Source organism: Aquarana catesbeiana, linkage group LG07 (assembly GCF_042186555.1).
Source record: "Aquarana catesbeiana isolate 2022-GZ linkage group LG07, ASM4218655v1, whole genome shotgun sequence".
NCBI lineage: Eukaryota > Metazoa > Chordata > Amphibia > Anura > Ranidae > Aquarana > Aquarana catesbeiana.
Genome location: NC_133330.1, coordinates 273823346 through 273847278, shown reverse-complemented (window position 1 = coordinate 273847278; position 23933 = coordinate 273823346). Strand labels below are relative to the sequence as shown.

The window sequence follows — 23933 nt, the reverse complement described above, 5'->3', positions numbered from 1 at the left end:
CGGATTTGTGTACACACGATCGGAATTTCCGACAACGGATTTTGTTGTCGGAAAATTTTATAGCCTGCTCTCAAACTTTGTGTGTCGGAAAATCCGATGGAAAATGTGTGATGGAGCCTACACACGGTTGGAATTTGCGACAGCGAGGTCCTATCACACATTTTCCGTCGGAAAATCCGACTGTGTGTACAGGGCATTAGAATGGCCCAGTCACAGTCCAGACCTAAATCCAATTGAGAATCTGTGGCAAGACTTGAAAATTGCTGTTCACAGACACTCTCCATCCAATCTGACAGAGATTGAGCTATTTTGCAAAGAAGAATGGGCAAAAATGTCACTCTATAGATGTGCAAAGCTGACAGAGACATCCCCAAAAAGACTTGCAGCTGTAATTGCAGGTAAAGGTGGTGCTACAAAGTATTGACTCAGGGGGGCTGAATACAAATGCACGCCACACTTTTCAGATATTCATTTGTAAAAAAATTTGAAAACCATTTATCATTTTCCTTCTACTTCACGATTATGTGCCACTTTGTGTTGGTCTATCACATAAAATCCCAATAAAATACATTTACGTTTTTGGTTGTAATATGACATAATGTGGAAAATGTCAAGGGGTATGAAAACTTTTTCAAGGCACTGTATGTTACCAGACTTCAAAATGTATGCCACCCTTTGTCAAAATGTATGTCATTGGACGTCAGCGCGTGTTAAAATGCAACTAAAATGGATGGAAATGTATAGGCATTTTAGCACAAGTCAGTGTGAATTGACCCTAAAAAAGGTGACTGGGGAGGGAGATCCAGCACTCAGCCTTTAAATGATATCCACAGTTGTGCTTGTTCACCATACTGTGTGAAGATGGGGGGTGTCCCTTCCCTCCAATCAGGGCTCAGAGTTGTCCTCACTAGGCTCGGCTCTGTGAAGACTTCAGATCCCCGCCCCCTGCTGCTGAAGCTGAGAAGAAACCCTTTCATCATTGTGTTTTCAGAACAATCTGCACAAGTAGTGATTGCAGATAAACAGGTACAACGTATGTAGGTGTATCACCTAATGCTAGTCACTTCACTGGGTAAGTGTTTTCAACCACCTTAAAAAAGTTTTATAGTGGCTGTGCCACTACACTGCCTGTTAACTTTAGAAAGTTTTATTCATCAAAACAAGTACAAGCTTGCTCAGTCCAACATGACTTTCTCTAATGCTATCAGCCTGTGACTTTTTTTTATTTAATCCTGAATCCAAAATGAAATCAGCACAAATATTTTAAAGTGTATGTTGGCTCTTCTTTTTTCTTTTTTTTTTTTCATAGATTAGGAAAGTGTTAAAACACCAACTTATTTTTTGCTTTCTCTGTCCCAACAAGGCGATTTTCTTTCACTTTCTGTCCAGGGGCCAAAACGTTAAGTGGAAGGAAATTTCTCAAAAGTAAATAGAATTCCCATCTTGCTTCACTTCCCTGAAGTAAAAGCAGAGTCTCCACTCCCATGTAGCTTATACATGCTTGTTCTACAGCATGATGAACATTTTTGAAGGGCGTGTGTCTATCAGTTTTGTAACTGCTAATTCACAAGTCAATCCGCCCCTGGTCACACCTAGTACTGCCCATTACTTTATGGATTGACAGCACCATTGCTAACCCCTCACCCCCAATGTGAGCTGCAGTGACTTGAAGGGGGAGCGATGGAGGCACGGGGTAGAAAAACGGGAACAATCAGGTCAACTCCAGCATGGCTAAATGGAGATAGTGGTAGAATTTCCTTTAGCCCAAGTCAGAAACTCAGATGAATGTCGAAACTTGGACCAAGCAGTCCAGGCGTAAGAAAACTGTTCTTCTCTTCCCGTTTCCTGCGCCAACAGCCATTTTAGGTCTCTAATGGAGTCTAATTCGGTTACCCACTCCCTGAGGGAGGCTACAGACGTTGATTTCCAATGGCAAGGAATGACATCTCTGGCTGCAGCGAGAAAGTGTTTAAAGCGGAGTTCCGCCTGGGAAAAAAAATTAAAAGTCAGCCACTACAAATACTGACTTTTAATATATGGACACTTACCTGTCCAGGGAGCCCATGATGTCGGCACCTGAAGCCGATCTTCGGATCAAATCACAGGTGCTGCCACCACCGTTCCTGGAAAGGGAACCAGAAAGTGAAGACTTTTGGCTTCACTCCTTGTTCCCTACTGCGCATGGGCAGGTCCCCCTTGCTCGTTCTGAATGGTCCTTGCTGTCTTCTGGGACCCGTGTGTCCCCCAGAATACAGCGGGGGGAAGGAGGAGGGACTGGACATAGCATAGTTGGCCACAGAAAGTGCGGTGATCTATGCCCGGAAGTAGGAGCAAATACCTGGATTTGACAGGTATCTGCTCCCCCCTCCCCCTGAGAGGTACCAAATGTGACACCGGAGGGGGGAAGGAATCCGATAAGCGGAAGTTCCATTTGTGGGTGGAAATCTGCTTTAAGCACATCTTCCTTCACTGTCTTTAGAGGTCAAGGAATCATGGGCAGGAAAGCCCCTCTGGGTGATGCGTGGATAGTTGTATTCATAAGTTTACCATATAAGTCAAAGATATGTTTCCAAAACATTCTCACCGGGGGGGGACAATCCCACCAGATGTGGACCAAGTTTGACTTTGAATCATGACATTGCCAACAAATATCAGCTATTTCATGAAAATGGTAAAGGGTAGAGGGACACCTATACCATCTAGTTACCAATTTATATCCCCTTTCTTGGATTTTCATGGTTAATGACATTTTATGAGTCAGGATAAAACTTTTTTGCTAATTCGAGGGAGTGAAAGTCTGTTCTAAAAAGCATTCTTAAACAGAATTGTAGGGCAGAGGAAGAGATGGAGTGTTCTTTCCAGGTCTAATATCTGTTGCGCTGGGTTAAATTCCAGTGCCTATTGGACTGTATAGCCAAATTTAGATACATTGGGGCGTATTTATAAAGCAGTGAATGTAACTTTCACCATTCGCTGGTGGTCAATCAATCTCTGTCATTTAAACATGCAGCACAAAGTTCATCTGTTGTGAATTTATGGTGACTGTCACATTCAGTGCTTTATTCATATACCATATTGCCTGATCCCATCCATGACCCCCAGTACAATTGCTCCCCATCTCACTACTCCATGCCATGGTTTCCAGGCTCCACTGTCTTACCTGCTGGCATGGGACCCACATGATGGGTGTCTCTGAGTAGAGGGGAAGGAGACCAGTGAACATCTGTTTCCTGATCTTCCCTAGCTAGTAAGAACTGGGAAGCGACAAGGATATTGTCACTTCAAATTTCCGCTGTCATTTTTTCCTGGCTTCTGTGGCCAGGGAAGACGCTAACAGAGCACAATGTGCATTCCTTTTAACTTCAGGGGAGTGCAGGTGAGACATCAGGGTCTTATAGACACCCTGCTCACATAAACATGCACATACATATGTAAACACACATGTTGGGGACGCCTATGTATGAAAATGTTGATTGCGCTACATGGGTTACATATCGCTGCACATGCCGTAGTGAAAGTAATCATTTTAAAGTGGTTGTAAAGACAGAAGGTTTTTTACCTTAATGCATTATGTGCATTAAAGGGTAGCTCCACTTTTGCGGGGGAAAAAAATATCAAATAAAGAAAAAATAATATAGCAAATACAATTGCAACTCAAGTCATATTGTAATTAAAAATTACATTAACTTTTCAATCTGCTTCGCTGTAATTTTCTGACATTGCAATGCAATATGACTACTTGGAGGTGTTCTATACACAGAATGTGTACAGAATGCCCTCAAGAAACATAATTTCCTGCTTGTGTGATTGGCTCACTGATTTTCCTAGACACAAGTCAGATTTCAGGCATCCCCTGCAACAAACATGTTATGTTTGGTGTGATACTCCCAAAAGGAAATCATGGCTAAAGGGATGCAGGCACAGCAGCTTTCATCATTAGAGCTTTGCAGGTGCAGCAGCTGGTTGATAATTATGAAACCACTCCCATTGGATACACTTTCCCACATGGACAGAGAGCAACAAACTGTGATTTCTTCAGAATCGCAAAAGGTAGGAATCTGCAACAAAGTTTGTTAAAATCCCTGCACTGTACATAGATCACCCAGAGGGGAATGTTTTTTTTTTTCTCAACAAAAGTGGAGTTACACTTTAAGATAAAAAGCCTTTTGTGTTCAGCAGTCCCTCTCAGCCTCTCTAATACTTACCTGAACCCTGTCTCGGTACAGCGGTGTGCACGAGTGCCTCGGCCATCCAGAACTCTCCCTCCTGAATGGCTGAGACACAGCAGCGGCGCCAGTTGCTTCCGCTGCTGTCAATCAAAGTCAGTTAGCCAATGAGGAGAGAGAGGGGGCGGGGCGCAACTGCAGCTCCGTGTCTGCAGGAGGGAGGAGCCAGGAGCGCCGGCGAGGGACCTGAGAAGAGAAGGATCTGGTCTGCTCTGTGCAAAACCACTACTCAGACCAGGTAATTATAACATGTTTGTTATTTTCAAAGAAAGCAAACCAAGACTTTGGTATCACTTTAAAGCTGAACTCCAACTTTCTTTTCACTGAATGGAATGATGAGTCCCAGCATAGACCATTCCTCTGTACCATGTTACTCTGATGTCTGCAGATCTCCTGATATTCTGCGTTTAGTTTAAGCTTTGTACCATGTGACAGCCTGTATAGTCTGGATGTAGACTTAGTGCCTTCCAGCCACTTCCTGTAGCATCTCTAGCTTAGAACACACCCTCTGTAGTCTTTCAGTCTGTGCAAATGATTCTTCCTTCACAGCTCTGATGGTGGGTGGGATGGAATATGTCCTAATTAGCATTCAGTCCCACCCAGTCACACCTACAGAAAGAGTACAAACCTCGCAAGTCCCACCTCACAAATCACACTCTCCCAGAGCCTAAACCCTCCCTGAAACTACAGAGGCTCAAAGCATGACGGGAAATGTAGTATCAGGACTGGTAAAGGAAGGATACAGGAAGTCAGAACTTTGAAATTCAGCCAGGAGAAAGAGTGACATCACAAACACAAAAACCTGCCTTTTACTGCTAAAGTAGGTAAGATGCAGATAAAATGACAGTGGGGTGGTGATTTGTTTACATGCACAACGCATCTGTTGTTTTGGGGAGGAAAAGCTGAAGTTTTGCTTTAAAGACATGATTCATGGTTAACTCAAAACTGATGACCTGTAAGGACTTTTAAAGTGTCACCCATATAAAATTTGGGGTACCAAGATTTGTCATTGTTTCTCGCATGCACACAATCTTAAAGCCTGACATGTTGGGTATCTATTTACTCGGCACAACCTAATATTTTATATGTTACCAAATATGATGGCAATATATTGTGTGTGTGTGCACTAAAATTAATGTTATTGTATATTCTACCAAAAATTCGCTTTTGGTATACTGTTGCTCTAATATCGTGTGACACAAAAAATTGGAACTACAATGATTAAAAAAATGCTTTTGTCAGTGAAAGAGTTAAAGAATAAGAAAGGATTGATACACTGATAATAAATAATTACCTTCTGGTAGTTTCTCAGGCTTCTTTTCAGCTACTTTCTTAGGTAATGGTTTTACAACAAATTTGTTTTCTTCTGGTTTTCTTTCTAATATAAATGGTTTAACGCCTTTTTTGTTTGGAATTCCGGAATGAATTGCTGCCACGCATATTGAAATTTCCTGTTTTGTTTATTTTTTTTTTCAAAAGAAAAAAAATCCAATTACATTTGATTGCAGTTTCACTAAAGCTTGGCCATACACACACAGTTAATTTTCTCTCAGATATTACACACACAGATATTACACACACACACACACCCACATTCTGGGACATTGTATTCTGACAGTAGCACCCGCAGCTCTCACAATCAGCAGCCACTAATCAATGGAAATGTTTCCAACATGTTCCCCCCAACAGATATTGATTAATATTGTTTGATATTGATAACGATCAACATCTGTTGAGTGGGAGAGCCCACACACTGATCGAAATGCAGGGAGTTTCTGCTGTACCAGCTGAATATCGATCAATGCATGGCAAGCTTTAGCTTGTTCTTAGTATAAGGGTACTTTCATTCTGGGACGGGCGGGCGTCGGCAGTAAAGCGCCGCTATTTTTATCAACGCTTTACCGTCATTTTTGAGTCACTTTTCGGCAGTTAGCAGGGCGCTTTTAACCCCCGCTAATGGCCAAAAAAGGGTTAAAAGCGCCGCTTCCCCTTGATTTCAATAGGCAGGGGCGCTTTAGGAACAGTGTATACATCGCGCCTACAGCGCCTCAAAGATGCTGCTTGCAGGACTTTTTTGAGCATCCTGCCAGCACACCTCTCCAGTGTGAAAGCACTCGGGCTTTCACACTGGAGTGAGAGGAGAGGCGCTTTACAGGCGCTTTTTGCAGGCGCTACCTTTCACGCTATGGCGCCTGTAAAGCGCCTCAGTGTGAAAGGGGTCTTATTCATTTGTAACTTACATTGCTATATTCATCTGTGTTCTGCACTATGTCTTCTTCTATTTCACAGTGCAGTGGACATATCACCCTGTAGAAGAAGAAAACATATCAATGGGTTCTCATGCAGGAAAATATCACCCAATTCAGTTTATGTAGGAGTGCTCCCTCTCCTACTGAATAATGAAAAGCGATCACATTAGTAATCATGAGTGTAATGGGTTTTGGGTAAGTATTCTGTTTCTATCTCTCCCTTATTGGAGATTTCATTATACTATAGGCTACTGATTACACTAATTAACCTTTTTGGTGTATACAAAGCCAGAATTACGTCTCTATATTGGTGCTTGGAAGAGTTGTTGGATTTGGTTTTAAAGCCTTTATGAGCATTTCTACTGACATTGTTTAAAGTGTAACTCCACTTTTGTGGGGGAAAAAAAAATCAAATAAAGAAAAAATAATATAGCGAATAAAATTGCGACTCAAGTCATATTGTAATTGAACGTTATTAAAAATTACCTTTCCTTTTTAATCTTCAGCTGGTGTAATTTTGTGAAAATGCAATGCAATATGGCTACCTGGAGGTGTTCTGTAGAAAGAATATGTACAGAACGGCCCCCAGAAACATAATTTCCCGCTTGTGTGATTGGCTCACCAATTTTCCCAGAAGTCTACACTAAGATACAAGTCAGATTGTTGGCATCCCCTGGAACACGTCTTAAGGGATGCAGGCACAGCAGCTTTCCTCATTAGTGTCCTGCAGGTGCCACAGCTGGTTGATAATTATGAAACTACTCCCATTAGATTCATTTCCCACAGGGACACAGAGGAATAAACAGTGATTTCTTCAGAATAACAAAAATTAGGAATCCGCAACAAAGTTTGTAAATATCTTTCAAATTAAGGGTCCTTTCACACTGGGGTGGTTTTCAGGCGCTATTGCGCTAATAATAGCGCCTGCAAACCGACCCGAAAGTGCTGCTGCTTTGATTCCTGTGTGAAATCCCCAAGGGCTTTCACACTGTAGCGGTGCGCTAGCAGGGCGGGAAAAAAAGTCCTGCTAGCAGCATCTTCGGAGCGGTGAAGGAGCGGAGTGTATGCCGCTCCTTCACCGCTCCTGCCCATTGAAATCAATGGGACGGTGCGGCTATACCGCCGGCAAAGCGCCTCTACAGAGGCGCTTTACGGTGGTTTTTAACCCTTTCTCGGCCGCTAGCGGGGGTAAAACCGCCCCGCTAGCGGCCGAATACCGACGGTAAAGCGCTGCTTACAATAGCGACGCTTTACCGCCGACGCCGCCCCCGCCCCAGTGTGAAAGGGCCCTTACATAGATCATCCAATGTTTTTTTCTCAACAAAAGTGGAGGTACGCTTTAACCACTTGACTTCCAGACCAGATTTCATGACCAGGCCATTTTTTGTGATACGACACTGCGTTACTCTAACTGACAATTGCTCGATCATGCAACGCTGTACTCAAATTAAATTTGTGTCCTTTTTTCCCCACAAATTCTTTTAGTGGCATTTTTTTTTTTTGAGCTATGGCTTCTGCTGTGACTAATATGTATGTGATTCTGCACAGAACAGATATGCTGTAGCAGAGCAATAAATCTGCTATAGGGCGTTGGGCAAGTAGTTAAGGAAGACTCAACTTTTGTTAATAAAATTAACACAGCATATAAAATTGTTACACAATGTGCTTATTACATACACCTACAGTATAATATGTTGTTCACCACTATGTTACATGCACTGGCTCTTTTCTCTTAAGGCTATTTGCGCATTACAGCATAATAGGGCGTACACACGGTCGGACTTTGTTCGGACATTCCGACAACAAAATCCTAGGATTTTTTCCGACGGATGTTGGCTCAAACTTGTTTTGCCTACACACGGTCACACAAAGTTGTCGGAATTTCCGATCGACAACCACGCGGTCACGTATACCACGTACGACGAGACTAGAAAAGGCCGGTTCAGAACCAAGCGCGGCACCCTTTGGGCTCCTTTTGCTAATCTCGTGTTAGTAAAAGTTTGGTGAGAGATGATTCGCGCTTTTTCAGACTCGTGGCTTTCAGATCGTTTTCTGCAGTTCAGTTTGTGCTTGTGGGTTTGTATCTGCTCTTCAGTGCGTGCAGCAAGTTCCGAGTGACTTTAGGTAGTCATTGTATTCTTGTTCGTTCGTTACTGGTTTTCAGGTCGCTCTTCACAGGCCTTGCTGTTCTTCAGTGCGTTCTGTTACTTCGTTCTGAGCAGCCGACCGTTTTCTAGCCATGTTTCGTATGCGTACTCCTCGTAGAGTTCGTGCTGTGCGGGGGCTTGGTGTTGGGGTCCTGACCTTGACACAAGTCCAGTCCATGAACAGAGTGGGGAGGAGTTCATGGACCAAGAATTGGTTGCTTCAGCGTGACCAGTTCTGTCATATGCCTTTGCTCTGTGAGATCCGTGAGAATAATCCTGGTGATTTCAGGAACTTTATCAGGATGACGGACCCCGTGTTTCACCGTTTGTTGGCTTCGCTGACCCCCTATATCAGCAGGCAGGATACCTGCATGAGGCAAGCCATCACTCCGGAGCAGAGGTTGGTCGCTACCTTGCGGTATTTGGCCACAGGGAGAAGTCTGCAGGACCTCAAGTTCTCGACAGGCATCTCCCCCCAGGCTCTTCTTTGTTGACATTTACTGCTTGTGTTTGTTTTAGCTGACCCTGACAGAAATGTGTGGAGTCCAGAAAATGCCGTGATTGTGTAACCTTATTATACAAAGCACTGTTGGCTGTTATTTACTAAATGCAAAGACACTTTTCACTACAAGTGCACTTGCAACTGCACTGAAACTGCAATTGTAGTGCAAAGTGGATTTGCCCTTAGGAAATTACCCCCATTTTCTCATAAAACAACAATTACATCACCCCAAAAGTGTTGTAGCGTTGAGACAATAATCCACACATTCTTAATGAACAATCTTTTTAATACCTGCACAATCATGTGCATTTACCAAAGGTTTTTCTGACAAACCAACATGTTTGTTGTATAACAATTTTTGTGGTGTCATTATCCAAAATCAAAATGTGCATTTTATAGAAAACAGGCCTATGTAAAACCCACAAGAAAGACACAAATCTTGATCTTACAAAGTTCACATTTGGTAGAACTGGAAGGCAATATCAGACATGAGTATTTAGGAACTGTGTTTGATATTGCGTTCAGATGGGGGGAAATCACCCCAGGAAAAGCCAAATTTGGAAGATGCACACAAATTTCACAATGTCAACATGTGCTATCTGCCATCATGGGGGATGAAGGGACGTGTTTTGGGGAGAAAGCCCTTCCTCACCACTACTTTATTATTGAGGAAGGGGTTGCACCCCCAAAAGGCATCCATTGATCTCCCGTGATGGCAGATAGCACATGTTGACACACTGTGTGCATCCTCCAAATTTGGCTCTGGGAAAAATCACAAAAACATTTCGCACATTGTAGCAGACAAAAGAAGAAAGTGATTTGGAGGGGTTTTAAACTCGCCCCAAAACATCCATGATATTTTTATATTTTGGAATAACATCATTGATGTTTTGCTTGATGATTTCCAATTGTAAATTACACCCCATGATCTCCCCGATCAGGATCTGGGCACTTTCGGATGTGAAAGGATCTTCATCCACAACCTCACGATCACCTAAAAAGAGAGGAACCCCAAAATAAATTAGGTTTCCAAAAAAATGCCGCCATCCATCTCTTATCTGAGCCTGTGGTTGCAGACACTCACCTGTTGTGGTGACTAGTTCCACCATGTCTTCTTCCTCCTGCTCATCTTGTGTTGGTGGGGCTCTGGTCTCCTCGGATGAGGGGTGTCCTCCGAGTCTTTTCTCCCCTATGTAAAACAAAAATGGTATAATTAGCACACAGATATTTAATGTCAGAACTATAAAGATGAAACATTGCTTGGAAGTGGGGTACAATTATCTATTTTAGCCGAGTTCCAAGATGTAGCTTTTTTAGTGTCCTTTGTCAAGCTGCAATACTTTACCTGTTTAATACAAGCTTCACAGATGGAGACCCCCCTATAGTATACACTGGAGCACCTGTGTGGCCCCCCTAATAAAAATGGTGTTCTTGTGTCCCACACTAGTGCTCCAGTGTCCATATGTGAAAACAGCTGCTCAGTGTCCTCTCCTTACACACAATCTAGTTTGCATTTCATTCTAGTAACAAAGCCATCTACACAACCCAATTCTTTGAAGCCAAGTATAGGGCGTCAAAATGGTGGCCAAATGCATATGGCCTAAACAATGGTATTTTATAGTCCGAAATAAAAATGTTTGATCCGAACGAATAATGTGCCCATGAACATGAAAGTTGCCATTTTAAACTGTACAACAGTTCCTAAAAGCACATGGAGCAGCACGAACGTAATAAACACAAAAAGAATAGGAACACAGCACAACTACTTACTTTTTTGCAGCACTCTCTTTCTGTACTGCTCATGTTCTCGTAATTTCAGGTCCGACCACCGCTTCCTGAGCTGATCTTTCGATCGTCGTACCCCGAATTTCCGGTGCAGACTCCTGACCACTTTCGCCATGATCTTGGCCTTTTTGATATTGGGGTTGGGGTAAGGTCCATACTTTCCATCATAGTCGGCCTTCTTCAGGATGTCCACCATCTCCAACATCTCCCCAAAGGACATATTTGAGTCCTTTAATCTCCTTCTGGATCGGGACATTTCAGGCTCCGGCCTTTCCTCCTCCTCCTCCTCGTTGCTACAATTAGCACGATCCTGCTGTCTATCCGCCATGTGCTCTTCCCCCACTGCGCCGAACGAAAAGGGGCGGGGAATAGACTAGAAAGAACGTCAGGGGCGGGTGGAGTTATACGCATGCGCAGTGTGTATAAATCGTAACACGCGCGCGTCTTACGTACGATCTGTGAGCGGAGGAAGGAGCATCGGAGACGCCGATCGTGATAACGAAGGTAGGATCTAAACTTGGGCCTATACTGCTTCGAAATGGAAGCCTATATTGTAACAAGATTAGGGGAGTTTGGCCTGACATTAGGGTTTGTCTTGTGTTGTGTCTTGCAGAGAAAATGGATGGGTTCAACGACCACAATTTCCTGCCCCTGTTCATAGACAAGTACAGGGAGCTGCCCTGTCTGTGGCAAGTGAGACACCCCCACTATAATCACAAACAGAAGAGGCAGGCAGCGCTGGAGAAACTGCTGGAGCTGGTGAAGCCGGTGGTCCCCACAGCAACCATCCCTTATTTAAAAGCCAAAATTGGTGGCCTGAGGAGCACTTATCTTAGGGAGCGCAAGAAGGTCACGGATTCCCAGAGATCCGGAGCTGCAGCAGATGACGTTTATGTCCCCAGGCTGTGGTACTATGAGAGACTGCGATTTCTGTCAGACCACACTGAAGTCAGGGAATCCCTCTCCACTCTTCCTTCCACGCTTCCTTCCATACCAGCTGAGGCTTCCGATGTCCAACCTGGGCCTTCCAGCCAGGAAGAAGTGGAGGAGCCCAGCTGGAGTCAGGTATAGCATTCTTCGACAGATTTCTGGGCAATAAATAAATTATGTTTACTAGATGTTATTATTGATCATTAATTGCTGATTAAAAAAAGTGTTTTACATATCAATAGACAGTAGTGGGCACCCAAAATTGGGACAAGAATGCAAAATGCTGGGCTCAGAATGATAGTCTGTTATATTTGTTAACATTCAATTTGCAGCAGTCAGGAGGTGAAAATTGTGTGTGATTGATGTAAAAAATACTAAAACTATGTCCCTTTTTCATACACAGGAAGACCTCAGCCAGGAGGAGGCTGTGGAATGTGGCAGCCAGGAGGAGGCGGGGATTAGTGGCAGCCAGGAGGAGGCGGGGATTAGTGTCAGCCAGGAGGAGGCGGGGCTAAGTGTCAGCCAAGAGAAGCCTGGGACAAGTCGCAGCCTGACTGAGTCTCAGGTTCCTCCCCTCCGCCTGCCATACAAAAGGGCCAGGAAGGCCACTCCCAGTCCTGTGCAGGATTCAGCATACAGGCTGATCCAGGAGGCTTCTGCATCCCTCAGAGCCTTCCCCAGTCCTGCAGAGTCCTTTGCCTGCATGGCTGCCACCAAATTGCAGGGCATGCAGGAGGGCCAACGCAAGCTCTCTGAGGACCTGATTTATAAAGTCCTACGTAAGGGGGAGAGTGGGGAACTGACACCCAAGACGGATGTCATTGAGATCGACGATCCTCCTCCTCCTCCTGCTGCCACAACTCCACCACCACAGCCAAAGCCTGTAAGGAAGCGTGGAAGGAAGACCAAAGAGTGATTGCCCTGGGTTCAGTCTGGTCTGACAAAAGCTGCAGTCTCTCGTATGACCACAGCCTGGGGACACAGATGTCATCTGCTGCTTTCCGGATCTCTGGGATTTCTGGACCACACTGCCCTCCCTTAGATATGGACTCCTCAGGCCACCAATTTTGCTTTTAAATAATTGATGTCTGCCCTGGGGGTCCAAGGCTTCGCCCACTTCTGCAGTTTCTCCAGCGTTGCCTCCCTCTTTGTTTTTTTATAGTTGTGACCCCTTAATAAAATTTTTTTAGGTAAATTCTACTCTCCTGTGTGTGTTTTCATCCAAAAAGGACAGTTTGTTGGTGACGATTCAGGTACATTTCTAACATAAAATGTGAAATTAACAAGGGACAACAACACGAAACAATCTCCTACAGATTAAATAGAACAACATATCAATGGTGTTGTGGGAACTTGTCACAAAAAACACACAAACATTTTCGGGAGTACAAATCAAAATCACCAAAAAAAAAAAAAAAAAAAGAGAAACACAAAAAAAGATTCTACATTAAAGGCAAAAAAAAAATTAAAATATACAAAAATATGTTGTCAGATGTGAGAAATCAAAATGTATTGAGGGAATCCCGATAAATAGTAACGAAAGAAGTTTGTGAGAAGTGTGTGTGAATATGAGCAGCAAAACTACTTAATTCTTGTCACATTATAAAGAAGAAGAGAGTGCGCTGTATTAAACCATTTTGAACATTGCAGCGTGACGAAAGTGCTGTATCCATTGCGAACGCTAAGTTTACCAGAACGAGCTGTCCCGTCTCGGAATTTCTTCTGAGCATGCGTGGCACTTTGTGCATCGGAACAGGCTACACACGGTCGGAATTGACGCGATCGGATTTTGTTGTCGGAAAATTTTATCTCCTGCTGTCCAACTTTGTGTGTCGGAAAATCCGATGGAAAATGTCCGATGGCGCCCACACACGGTCGGAATTTCCGACAACACGCTCCAATCGGACATTGTCCATCGGAAAATCGACCGTGTGTACGGGGCATATGTCTCATGTATATTTATCTGTTGATATGATCAATAAAAAATTGTTATTTGAAAAAAAAATTGTTACACAAGCTATTCCAAAATTTTATGATATTAACCATTTAATGACTGAGCACCAGTGCACAAACAAGGAGTCAAGCTCCTCCACCCCAAATTCACTCATCCATGTCTTTATGGATATTGCTTTGTGCACTGGTGTGCAGTCAGGAAGGGGCCATCCCCCCAAACTGTTACTACAAAGTTGGGAGCATGAAATTGTCCAAAATGTCTTGGTATGCTGACGCCTTAAGAGTTCCCTTCACTGTTACTAAGGGGCCAAGCCCAACCCCTGAAAAACAACCCCACACCATAATCCCCCCTCCACCAAATGATTTGGACCAGTGCACATAGTAAGGTCCATAATGACATGGATGAGCGAGTTTGGGGTGGAGGAACTTGACTGACCTCAACTCCATAGAACACCTTTGGGATGAATTAGAGTGGAGACTGCAAGCCAGGCATTCTTGTTCACATCAGTGCCTGACCTCACAAATGCACTTCTGGAAGAATGGTCAAACATTCCTATAGACACTCCTAAACCTTTTGGACAGCCTTCCCAGAAGAGTTGAGGCTGTTATAGCTGCAAAGAGTGGGCCAACTCAATATTGAACCCTACGGACTAAGACTGGGATGCCATTAAAGTTCATGTGTGTGTAAAGGCAGGCGTCCCAGTACTTTTTGATAATATAATGTATGTAAGTATACAGAAAAGGACTTCTGATTTTTTTTCTCTGATTTTCTTGATCTGCGGATTTCAGGTCCATATTTCAGAAACTATTAAAGCTAAAGGAACAGAATTACAGCCAGCCAAACACACTTTTTTGAAAAAGGTCAACAGTGGCAGCTCCCGTAGTATTCTCATGAAACATTAACTTAAAAAAAAATCCATTCCAAGCTTTTTACTGGGGATTCCCAATCAGTTATGTGCAGACTAGCAGATGTAAACCCCATTCTCAATGTTACATACATCAATACCACATTATTCTAATAATATAGTGATGGAAATGAACCAAATATTAACAAACTGCATTTCCTTCACAAATGATTATTTTGCGTACTTTGAAACTTGTTCAGGAATCTCCTCCGCGGTTGTATCACACTGAACTTTAACTGGAGGAGAGAAATAGAAAACAGGTAAGTAGAGAAGTATACACATTAAAATAAACCTTCTATTAATACTCATAATGCTCTAGATTAAAGTTATTCATACATGGGGAGAACATATGAATTTCCTGCTCTGAACCCAACACGAGACAACATGGTGGCTTATTTTTAGCACTAGAGTCCCGGGTTCTCCTGCATACCATTGTCAGTGTCAGAATTTCCTATGTGCAGTATCTCACAAAAGTGAGTACACCCCTCACATTTTTGAAAATATTTTATTATATCTTTTCATGTGACAACACTGAAGAAATTACACTTTGCTACAATGTAAAGTAGTGAGTGTAAATTTGCTGTCCCTTCAAAATATTTCAACACAAAGCCATTAATGTCTAAACCGCTGGCAACAAAAGTGAGTACACCCCTAAGTGAAAATGTCCTAATTGGGCCCAATTAGCCATTTCCCTCCCTGGTGTCATGTGACTTGTTAGTGTTGCAAGGTCTCAGGTATGAATGAGGAGTAGGTGTGTTAAATTTGGTGATATTGCTCTCACTCTCTCATACTGGTCACTGGAAGTTCAACATGGCACCTCATGGCAAAGAACTCTCTGAGGATCTGAAAAAAAGAACTATTGCTCTTCATAAAGATGGCCTAGGCTATAAAGATTGCCAAGACCCTGAAACTGAGCTGCAGCACGGTGGCCAAGACCATACAGTGGTTTACCAGGACAGGTTCCACTCAGAACAGGCCTCGCTGTGGTCGAAGAAGTTGAGTGCCCGTGCTCAGCGTCATATCCAGAGGTTGTCTTTGGCAAATAGACGTATGAGTGCTGCCAGCATTGCTGCAGAGGTTGGTGGGGGGTCAGCCTGTCAGTGCTCAGAAAATACATGGCACACTGCATCAAATTGGTCTGCATGGCTGTCGTCCCAGAAGGAAGCCTCTTCTAAAGATAATGCACAAGAAAGCCCGCAAACAGTTTGCTGAAGACAAGCAGACTAAGGACATGAATTACTGGAACCATGTCCTGTGGTCTGATGAGACCAAGATAAACTTATTTGGTTCAGACGGTGTCAAGTGTGTGTCACGGCAACCAGGTGAGGAGTATAAGGACAAGTGTGTCTTGCCTTCAGCCAAGCATGGTGGTGGGAGTGTCATGGTCTGGGGCTGCATGAGTGCTGCTGGCAATGGGGAGCTACAGTCAATTGAGGGAACCATGAATGTCAACATGTACTGTGACATACTGAAGCAGAGCATGATCCCCTCCCTTTGGAGACTGGGCCACAGGGCAGTATTCCAACATGATAACGACCCCAAACACACCTCCAAGACCACCACTGCCTTGCTGAAGAAGCTGAGGGTAAAGCTGATGGACTGGCCAAGCATGTCTCCAGACCTAAACCCTATTGAGCATCTGTGGGGCATCCTCAAACGGAAGGTGGAGGAGCGCAAGGTCTCTAACATCCACCAGCTACGTGATGTCATCATGGAGGAGTGGAAAAGGACTCCAGTGGCAACCTGTGAAGCTCTGGTGAACTCCGTGCCCAAGAGGGTTAAGGCAGTGCTGGAAAATAACGGTGGCCACACAAAATGTTGACACTTTGGGCCCAATTAGGACATTTTCACTTAGGGGTGTACTCACTTTTGTTACCAGCAGTTTAGACATTAAAGTGGTTGTAAACCCTTTACAACCACTTTTACCTACAGGTAAGCCTATATTAAGGCTTACCTTGTACGTGCTCGAAATATCTCCTAAACCTCCACGGTTTAGGAGATATTTGCAAAAGAGACCGGCACCGAAGTCTACGGCACATGCGCCGTAGATAACTGCGCAGGCGCACTGTAGAAACCTTTAAAAAAGGCGATCGTGCTGTTTCTAAAGGAGATCGTGCAGTGACTGGTGGCTCCCGTGCGCATGACGTTATCGCGGCTCTGGCCAATCACAGTGCCGGAGCCGCGATACCCAGAAGGAAGAGGGTGAAAGATGGAGGCGAGGAAACTGGGGACATCGCAGGTTTGGTTTCAGGTAAGTGACACATAATGAACTACTGTGCAATGCTATGGCCAATTTAGACAGGATCTGATCAACCTAACAGCATGTCTTTAGAGTGTGGGAGGAAACCGGAGTACCCGGAGAAAACCCACACAGGCACAGGGAGAACATGCAAACTCCAGGCAGATGGTGTCGTGGTTTGAACCAGCGAGCCTTTTTGCTGCTAGGTCAAAGTGCTAACCACTACACTACTGTGCTGCCCATTTCAAGCCTCTCCCTCCCATGTGACAGCGCTGCTCCTTGGGGAATAACCATTCTGGCACCAGCGGTGTTACATGGCGGCAAGAGAAAGTTCTGTGTAAGCTCAAGATTCATTCCAGGACATTACAGAAACTCTTTATCAAGGGATTTCAAGCACCCACCTTTCCCGGGAAGTACTGTTAAAAAGATTTCTCTAAAACCAAGTGAACCTCGTATTTTTATGCATGGTCAGCTTTAACATATCACTGGTACCTATTCGTTCAGGTGAAGAAAACTATTATATTTATTTCTCATGCATGCAAATGGTCATGTCCATTTCATTTAAGGCTGGGTTCACACCTAATACCGATGCGACTCACAGCAGGAGTCCGGTGAGTCCCCGTTCACCTTTTCAGGTCCGAATTTTTGGCTGAATTTGGACCTGAAACGGCGAAAAAGATGCACTGGGCTCCTGTGCAAATTCACACCAGAGCCGCAGTGGAGATATGTGAACAGGCTTCATAGAAAGCCGGTTAAAATCTCCCGCTATTGCGAATTGGATGCGGGGGAACTCACATTCCAATTTGCAATGGCGTGAACCCAGCCTTAAAGAACCTGAAAACATTGATACCCAGGAAAGAAAAATATTTACCTTCAAGTAGTTCTGAGGGCTGATTTGTGGGTATTTCTGCAGTAGATGACGATACAACGAATTTCTCTTGACTTGGTTTTTGTTCTAATATAAACGATTTATCTCTTTTGTGAAGTATACCGGTTTTAAGTGCTGCCATGCATACTGGAATTTCCTAATTTTTACAAGCCAGTGAAAAAAAAATTAGAATTGTATTTTATAACTAATGTTTTATATATATCAGTATGATTCATCTGCAACTTACACTGCTAAATTCATCTGTGCCTGGCAATTCCTCATTTTCCACTTTGCATTGTTCTGGACATGTAACCCTGTAGAAGAAACAACATTGTATAATAACACTGAAGTGTATGAGAACAGACATGTCTAACAAAAATTTACAGCACTTGGTCCTTCACTAGCGATCGGGAACCGGGAGGCCCATTTCCCGATCACCTGATCGCTGGGATAGCCCTGATTTCCTATCACAGTGATCAGTCAATGTTCAGCCAACCCCTGTGTTTTTTTTTTCTAATTTTAACCACTTCAGGTCCGCCCCATAGCAGTTTTACTGTTTCCGGGTAGGGGGAGCGCAAGGCGCAGACTCGAAGTCCACTGGCAGCCGCTGATGATCGAGCAGAGAGGCAGAATGGCAGTCTGTCTATGTATACAAGGCAGATCGCTGTTCTGACAGGGGAGCAGGCATGGATCCTGTGTCTCTGCAAAGCAAGGACTAGGATCCATCTCTTCCCCTAGTAAAAGCACCTCCCACACTTTAGAAAAACACTGGCTAAGCACACAGTTAACCTTTCGATTGCCCCTGATGTTAGCTCCTTCCCAGCCAGTGTCATTAGTACAGTGGCAGTACATATTTCTGAGCACTGATCACTGTATTAGTGTCACTGGTCCCTAAAAAATGTCAGTTAGTGTCCAAATGTACGTCGCAATATAGTAGTCCCGCTATAAATCGCTGATCACCGCCATTACTAATAAAAAAAAAGAAAAATATCCCATATTTTGTAGCCGCTAACAGTTATTGTCAGGCTTTTTTTTTAATAGCGCAAAAAATAAAAACCGCAAATGTGATCAAATACCACCAAAAGCAAGCTCACTTTGTGAGGGAAAAAAAGGACATATATTTTATTTGCGTAATTGTCAGTTAAAGTAACGCAGTGCCATATCGCAAAAAATGTCCTGAGGAAGCTACACAATCTTGTCTTGTGAAACGCGTTGACGTCACTCCGTCCGGACGTCACGCCCGCTGTCATCCCCCGTAGGGGCTAGCCGGCTCATGCACTGAGGGAGTGCTCTGACCGTGCACGGCACAGCCATGTAGGAGGAAAAAGGCGCATCTAGATGGCTAGCCATCCATTCACTTAAGGAATGCCCTTTGGAGCACGGAAATTCCGCAGAAAGTACCCAATACCACATGCAGTGGCGAGCGGTGCAGATCAGAGTACAGGGGACAATTTTTGTATTGCAGACATTCAGGGGCTGAAGGGCAACCACGGCTTTAAGGTACACATTGCATTTATACATGGTTTACAAGCCTCACTAAATTTAACTTGATTTATTTATAATGAAGGAGGGTAAATCTTCCGGAGGTCATGTGGTTAAATGTGTAAAAGTGTAAACAAACAAAAGTGTGAAGTGTTTAAAAAAAAAAAAAGAAAGAAAAAAAAATAGTACAGGGTTTGATCTTGATCAGGGTTAGGGTTAACCACTTAAGGACCAGCCTCGTTTTGGATTTTAGGTGTTTACATGTTTAAAACAGGTTCTTTTGCTAGAAAATTACTTAGAACCCCCAAACATTATATATTGTTTTTTTTTCTAACACCCTAGAGAATAAAATGGCGGTTATTGCAATACTTTTTTTCATACCATATTTGCGCAGCAGTCTTACAAATGCGCTTTTTTTGGAAAAAATTCACATAAGACAACAGTAAAGTTAGCCCAATTTTTTTTTTATATTGTGAAAGATAATGATACGCCGAGTAAATTGATACCCAACATGTCACGCTTCAAAATTGCGCCCGTTTGTGGAATGGCGTCAAACTTTTACCCTCAAAAATCTCCATGGGCGACGTTTAAAAAATTCTACAGGTTGCATGTTTTGCGTTACAGAGGAGGTCTAGGGCTAGAATTATTGCTCTCGCTCTAACGGCGAAACCTCACATGTGTGGTTTGACCACCGTTTTCATGCGGGCGCTACTCACGTATGCGTTCGCTTCTGCGCACGAGCTCGTCGGGATGGGGGGGTTTAAAAATTTTTTTTTTTCTTTCTTATTTATTTTACATGATTTTATTTATTTTTACACTGTTTAAGAAAAAAAAATTGTGTCACTTTTATTCCTATTACAAGGAATGTAAACATCCCTTGTAATAGAAAAAAGCATGACAGGACCTCTTAAATATGAGATCTGGGGTCAAAAAGACCTCAGATCTCATATTTACACTAAAATGCAATAAAAAAATTAAAAAAAACGTAATTTAAAAAATGACATTGAAAAAAATGTGCCTTTAAGACGTATGGGCGGAAGTGGCGTTTTGACGTCACTTCCGCCCTGCATTGTCATGGAGACGAGTGGGTGCCAGCTTCCCCTCACTAGTCTCCAGGCACAACAAGGGGACAGACGCGATCGCCTCCGCCGCTACCGATGGCTCCGGTAAGCGGTGGAGGGCACCGGATCGCGGCGGGAGGGGGGTCCTCTCCCGCCACCGATAAAAGTGATCTCGCGGCAAATTCGCTGCAGAGACCACTTTTATCTGAAAGCCGACCGCCGCACGAAAACGGGGTTTTGCCATAACAACAATATCCGCCGCCAAACTTAGGACGTACATCGGCGTGCGGCGGTCGGCAAGTGATTAAGATCAAGGTTAAAGTCAAAAGTTTGTATATTTAGTACGATTTAGAAAACATTATATAAATTAGAACAAAATATAAAAGGAACCACTCCCATAGCCACATCCGTAAAATTAAATGGCAAGAAAGAGAAAAGGGGGTTCAATAAGGAGCCCCTGGTCGGACTTTAGAGGCATAGCAAACCTAGGGAAGCATAGTCAAAATAATAATATAATAAACTTTATTAAGTGCAAATGCATACATAGCAAAGACATCGACAAAAAGTTAAAAAATCATCTATACAGGAATATACATGATAAGAGCCCCGATGTGTCATTATATAAATTAGTATCGGTGTCAGCATGTTTTAGGTAAGGCAAAAAAAGCAAAATGCTCACTATTGTTTCTGGGCCCTACTACTGGTACAAATATCATACACTTATGTGGTATTTCTGCAATCGTCAGGAGTAGGAGAATTTTTTTTGGGTTGTTCTTTGGCGGTAGGTCATGGTAATAGCAAGACATATGCCATTTTCCTTTGATAATAACATCAGGAGATATCCATTGCCATTTACCACCAAACGAAAGCCAATGTGGCCATAAAAAAAAACAAGGTGTAATCCACCTGGATACACTAATAAGTTGCAATGACATGTACAGTTTTACTAAGTTGCAAAACTGTTCTGTTGTTAAGATTTGTTTTACCCCCCCCCCCCCATGAAGGGGTTAAATCCAAAATCACTGATAATTTTGTAACATTTATATATGTTAAACATGTAATGGAGAGACATGAAAGCTGCCATTTTTACCTCTCCTATTGAAAATGAAAAGCTGTCCACTACTCAGATTCAGAAGAATTGAGAGTTGTTTTTTCAGATTTACATAATATACTATGACATTTTGATGGAGTCTCATGTCAAAGTGAAAGCCATTTAGAAGTACAGAGACTGTTAAGCTATTAGGGTTATAGAGGGATCGTTAACCCTAACATGTTCCTTACCTACTTTTGATCCGCTTCCAACTCATATAAAGCCTGCTTATCACCGTGAGTCGGTAAGCACATTCTACAGCCACGGTGGTGGGGTTTTTTCACTTCCCTCCCCTCCTTCCTTTTTTTTTGGGTGTTGTTATGTGCACACCAGGGTGTTTGGTATGTCTGTCTGTCCATGCCTAACATTTTGATATACTACACTATGGCCAGTTTTCTTTTGTTTGTTCTTTCTCCTGCATCCATTGAGGGGTTTTTAATTTGAAGACGGACGCTGCTGACTGGTCCACCACTCTAAAGGCCCTGGCAGGGTTTTTGCCATCCGCTCATATTACTAATACTTCTGGTAAGAGCAATCATAGCTCATTTGGATTATTACTCACATTCAAATTGAACATCCTACCATTTTGAAGAGTTGGACTTTATATCATTATTTTTAAATATTTTCAAATATTTGCTGATGTTAGGTTATACTACCATCTCACTTTATTTTTAGGATTTTTGTTTTAGCGCAGTTTATAATTTCTTTGAAAATGAAAATTGCCTGGCTATCATGTTGGTTTTGATATTTTGGGCTTGATTTACTAAAGGAAAATAGACTGTGCACTTTGCAAAATGCAATTGCACTCTGCAAGAGCAGTTTCTCCAGAGCTTAGTAAATGAGGGTGAGCCCTGCTGACTTTCATCATCCAATCATGTGCAAGCAAAAATGCATTTTTTTTAAATTTTCCTTGTACGTGATTGGGCCCTCTTTTCAAATTGAGGCTTTACCTCATTTACCAAGCTCTGGAGCAAATGCACTAGCAGGGTGCAACTGCACTTTGCAAAGTGCACAGTCTATTTTCCCTTAGTAAATCAACCCCTTAGAGCCATTGGGGGTTATTTACAAAATGCAACTCCACTTTGGGGAAGCTCTGCTGATTTTATTTACCAATCATATGCAAGCTAAAATGCTGTTTTTTATTTTCCCTGCATGTCCCCCTCGGATCTACAGTGACTGCACTTCCAAGTGCACTTTCAGTGCAATTTCAAGTGCACTTTGCACTTGTAGTTTGCACTTGTAGTGCAAAGTGGATTTGCCTTTCGTAAATAACCCCCATAATCTCAAACAAGTGTATACTACACATAAGAATTTTTCTTGGTCTGATCTGTGGGCAACAATTTACAAATGATTGTGGAGAATCCGAATGACAGGCAGCATTTTCAGAAGAAGGTCAGCAATGGCTGCCTCTGCATTTTTTTCATGATAGGTTTACTTTAGGGAGCAACTCCCAAGCTCTTTACTCTGAATTCCAAATCATCCAGGTGCAGACTTGGAGATACTGTATAAACCCCCTTATCCTCCTGAATTGTGAATTTATGAGTATTACATATATTTATTTTACTATTAGCTAATAATAGAGTGATAAATATATCTTTATATATCAACAAACTGAATTTCTCATGGGACAGTCATACGTACTTTGCAACTAGTTCAGGAATCTCCGCTGCTGTTGAGTCACACTGAGCTTCAACTGGAGGAGAGAAAAAGTAAATCAATTGAATACAGAACATAAAGGTAAAATGCCATTTATAGTCATCTCTGTAATATGAACTACATGGGTTGAACTCTGTGCAGATATAAAAACGCAAATAAATGCAGCCCTGTAATCATTATTGTATCATTAAATGTATCACAGTGTATGGCAGTCCATCGGGCACTATAGAGTCTCAGAGAAAGTAGGCGAATACTGCTAATCACCAGACTTTGAACGTCCAGTGGCAGAAAAAAAAGTACTGCAGAGAAAATCTCTGGACTGAAGATGATTATTGCATGAATTGTAATGTGTTATTCACTTTAATCACTTAAGGACCAAGCCCCTTTTTTACACTTGTTGTTTACAAGTTAAAATATTTTTTTTTGATAGAAAATTACTTAGAACCACCAAACATTATATATATTTTTTTCTAACACCATAGAGAATAAAATTGTTGCAATACTTTCTGTCACACCATATTTGCGCAGCGGTCTTACAAGCGCACTTTTTTTACAATAAAAAAATATACTTTTTGAATTAAAAAATAAGACAACAGTAAAGTTAGCCCAATTTTTTTATAGTATGAAAGATAATGTTACACCGAGTAAATTGATACCCAACATGTCGCGCTTCAAAATTGTGCCCGCTCATGGAATAACGACAAACTTTTACCCTTAAAAATCTCCATAGGTGATGTTGAAACATTTCTACACTTGCCAGTTTTTGAGTTACAGAGGAGGTCTAGGATTAGAATTATTACTCTCGCTCTAACTATTGCGGGTATACCTCACATGTGTGGT

At 42.7% G+C, this 23933-nt stretch overlaps 1 protein-coding gene across 1 annotated transcript in view; it reads right to left on the bottom strand.

Annotated features, from left to right (window-relative positions):
• The window catches only part of LOC141102974 (uncharacterized), a 248270-nt gene that overhangs the window by 163964 nt on the left and 60373 nt on the right, over positions 1-23933 (bottom strand). The window contains exons 21-23 of the mRNA XM_073592043.1: positions 23079-23130; positions 18052-18118; positions 17808-17961 (exon numbers count right to left, since the gene is read on the bottom strand). Of these exons, the coding sequence (XP_073448144.1) occupies positions 17808-17961; positions 18052-18118; positions 23079-23130 (273 nt within the window). The remainder of the gene's footprint in view (positions 1-17807; positions 17962-18051; positions 18119-23078; positions 23131-23933) is intronic.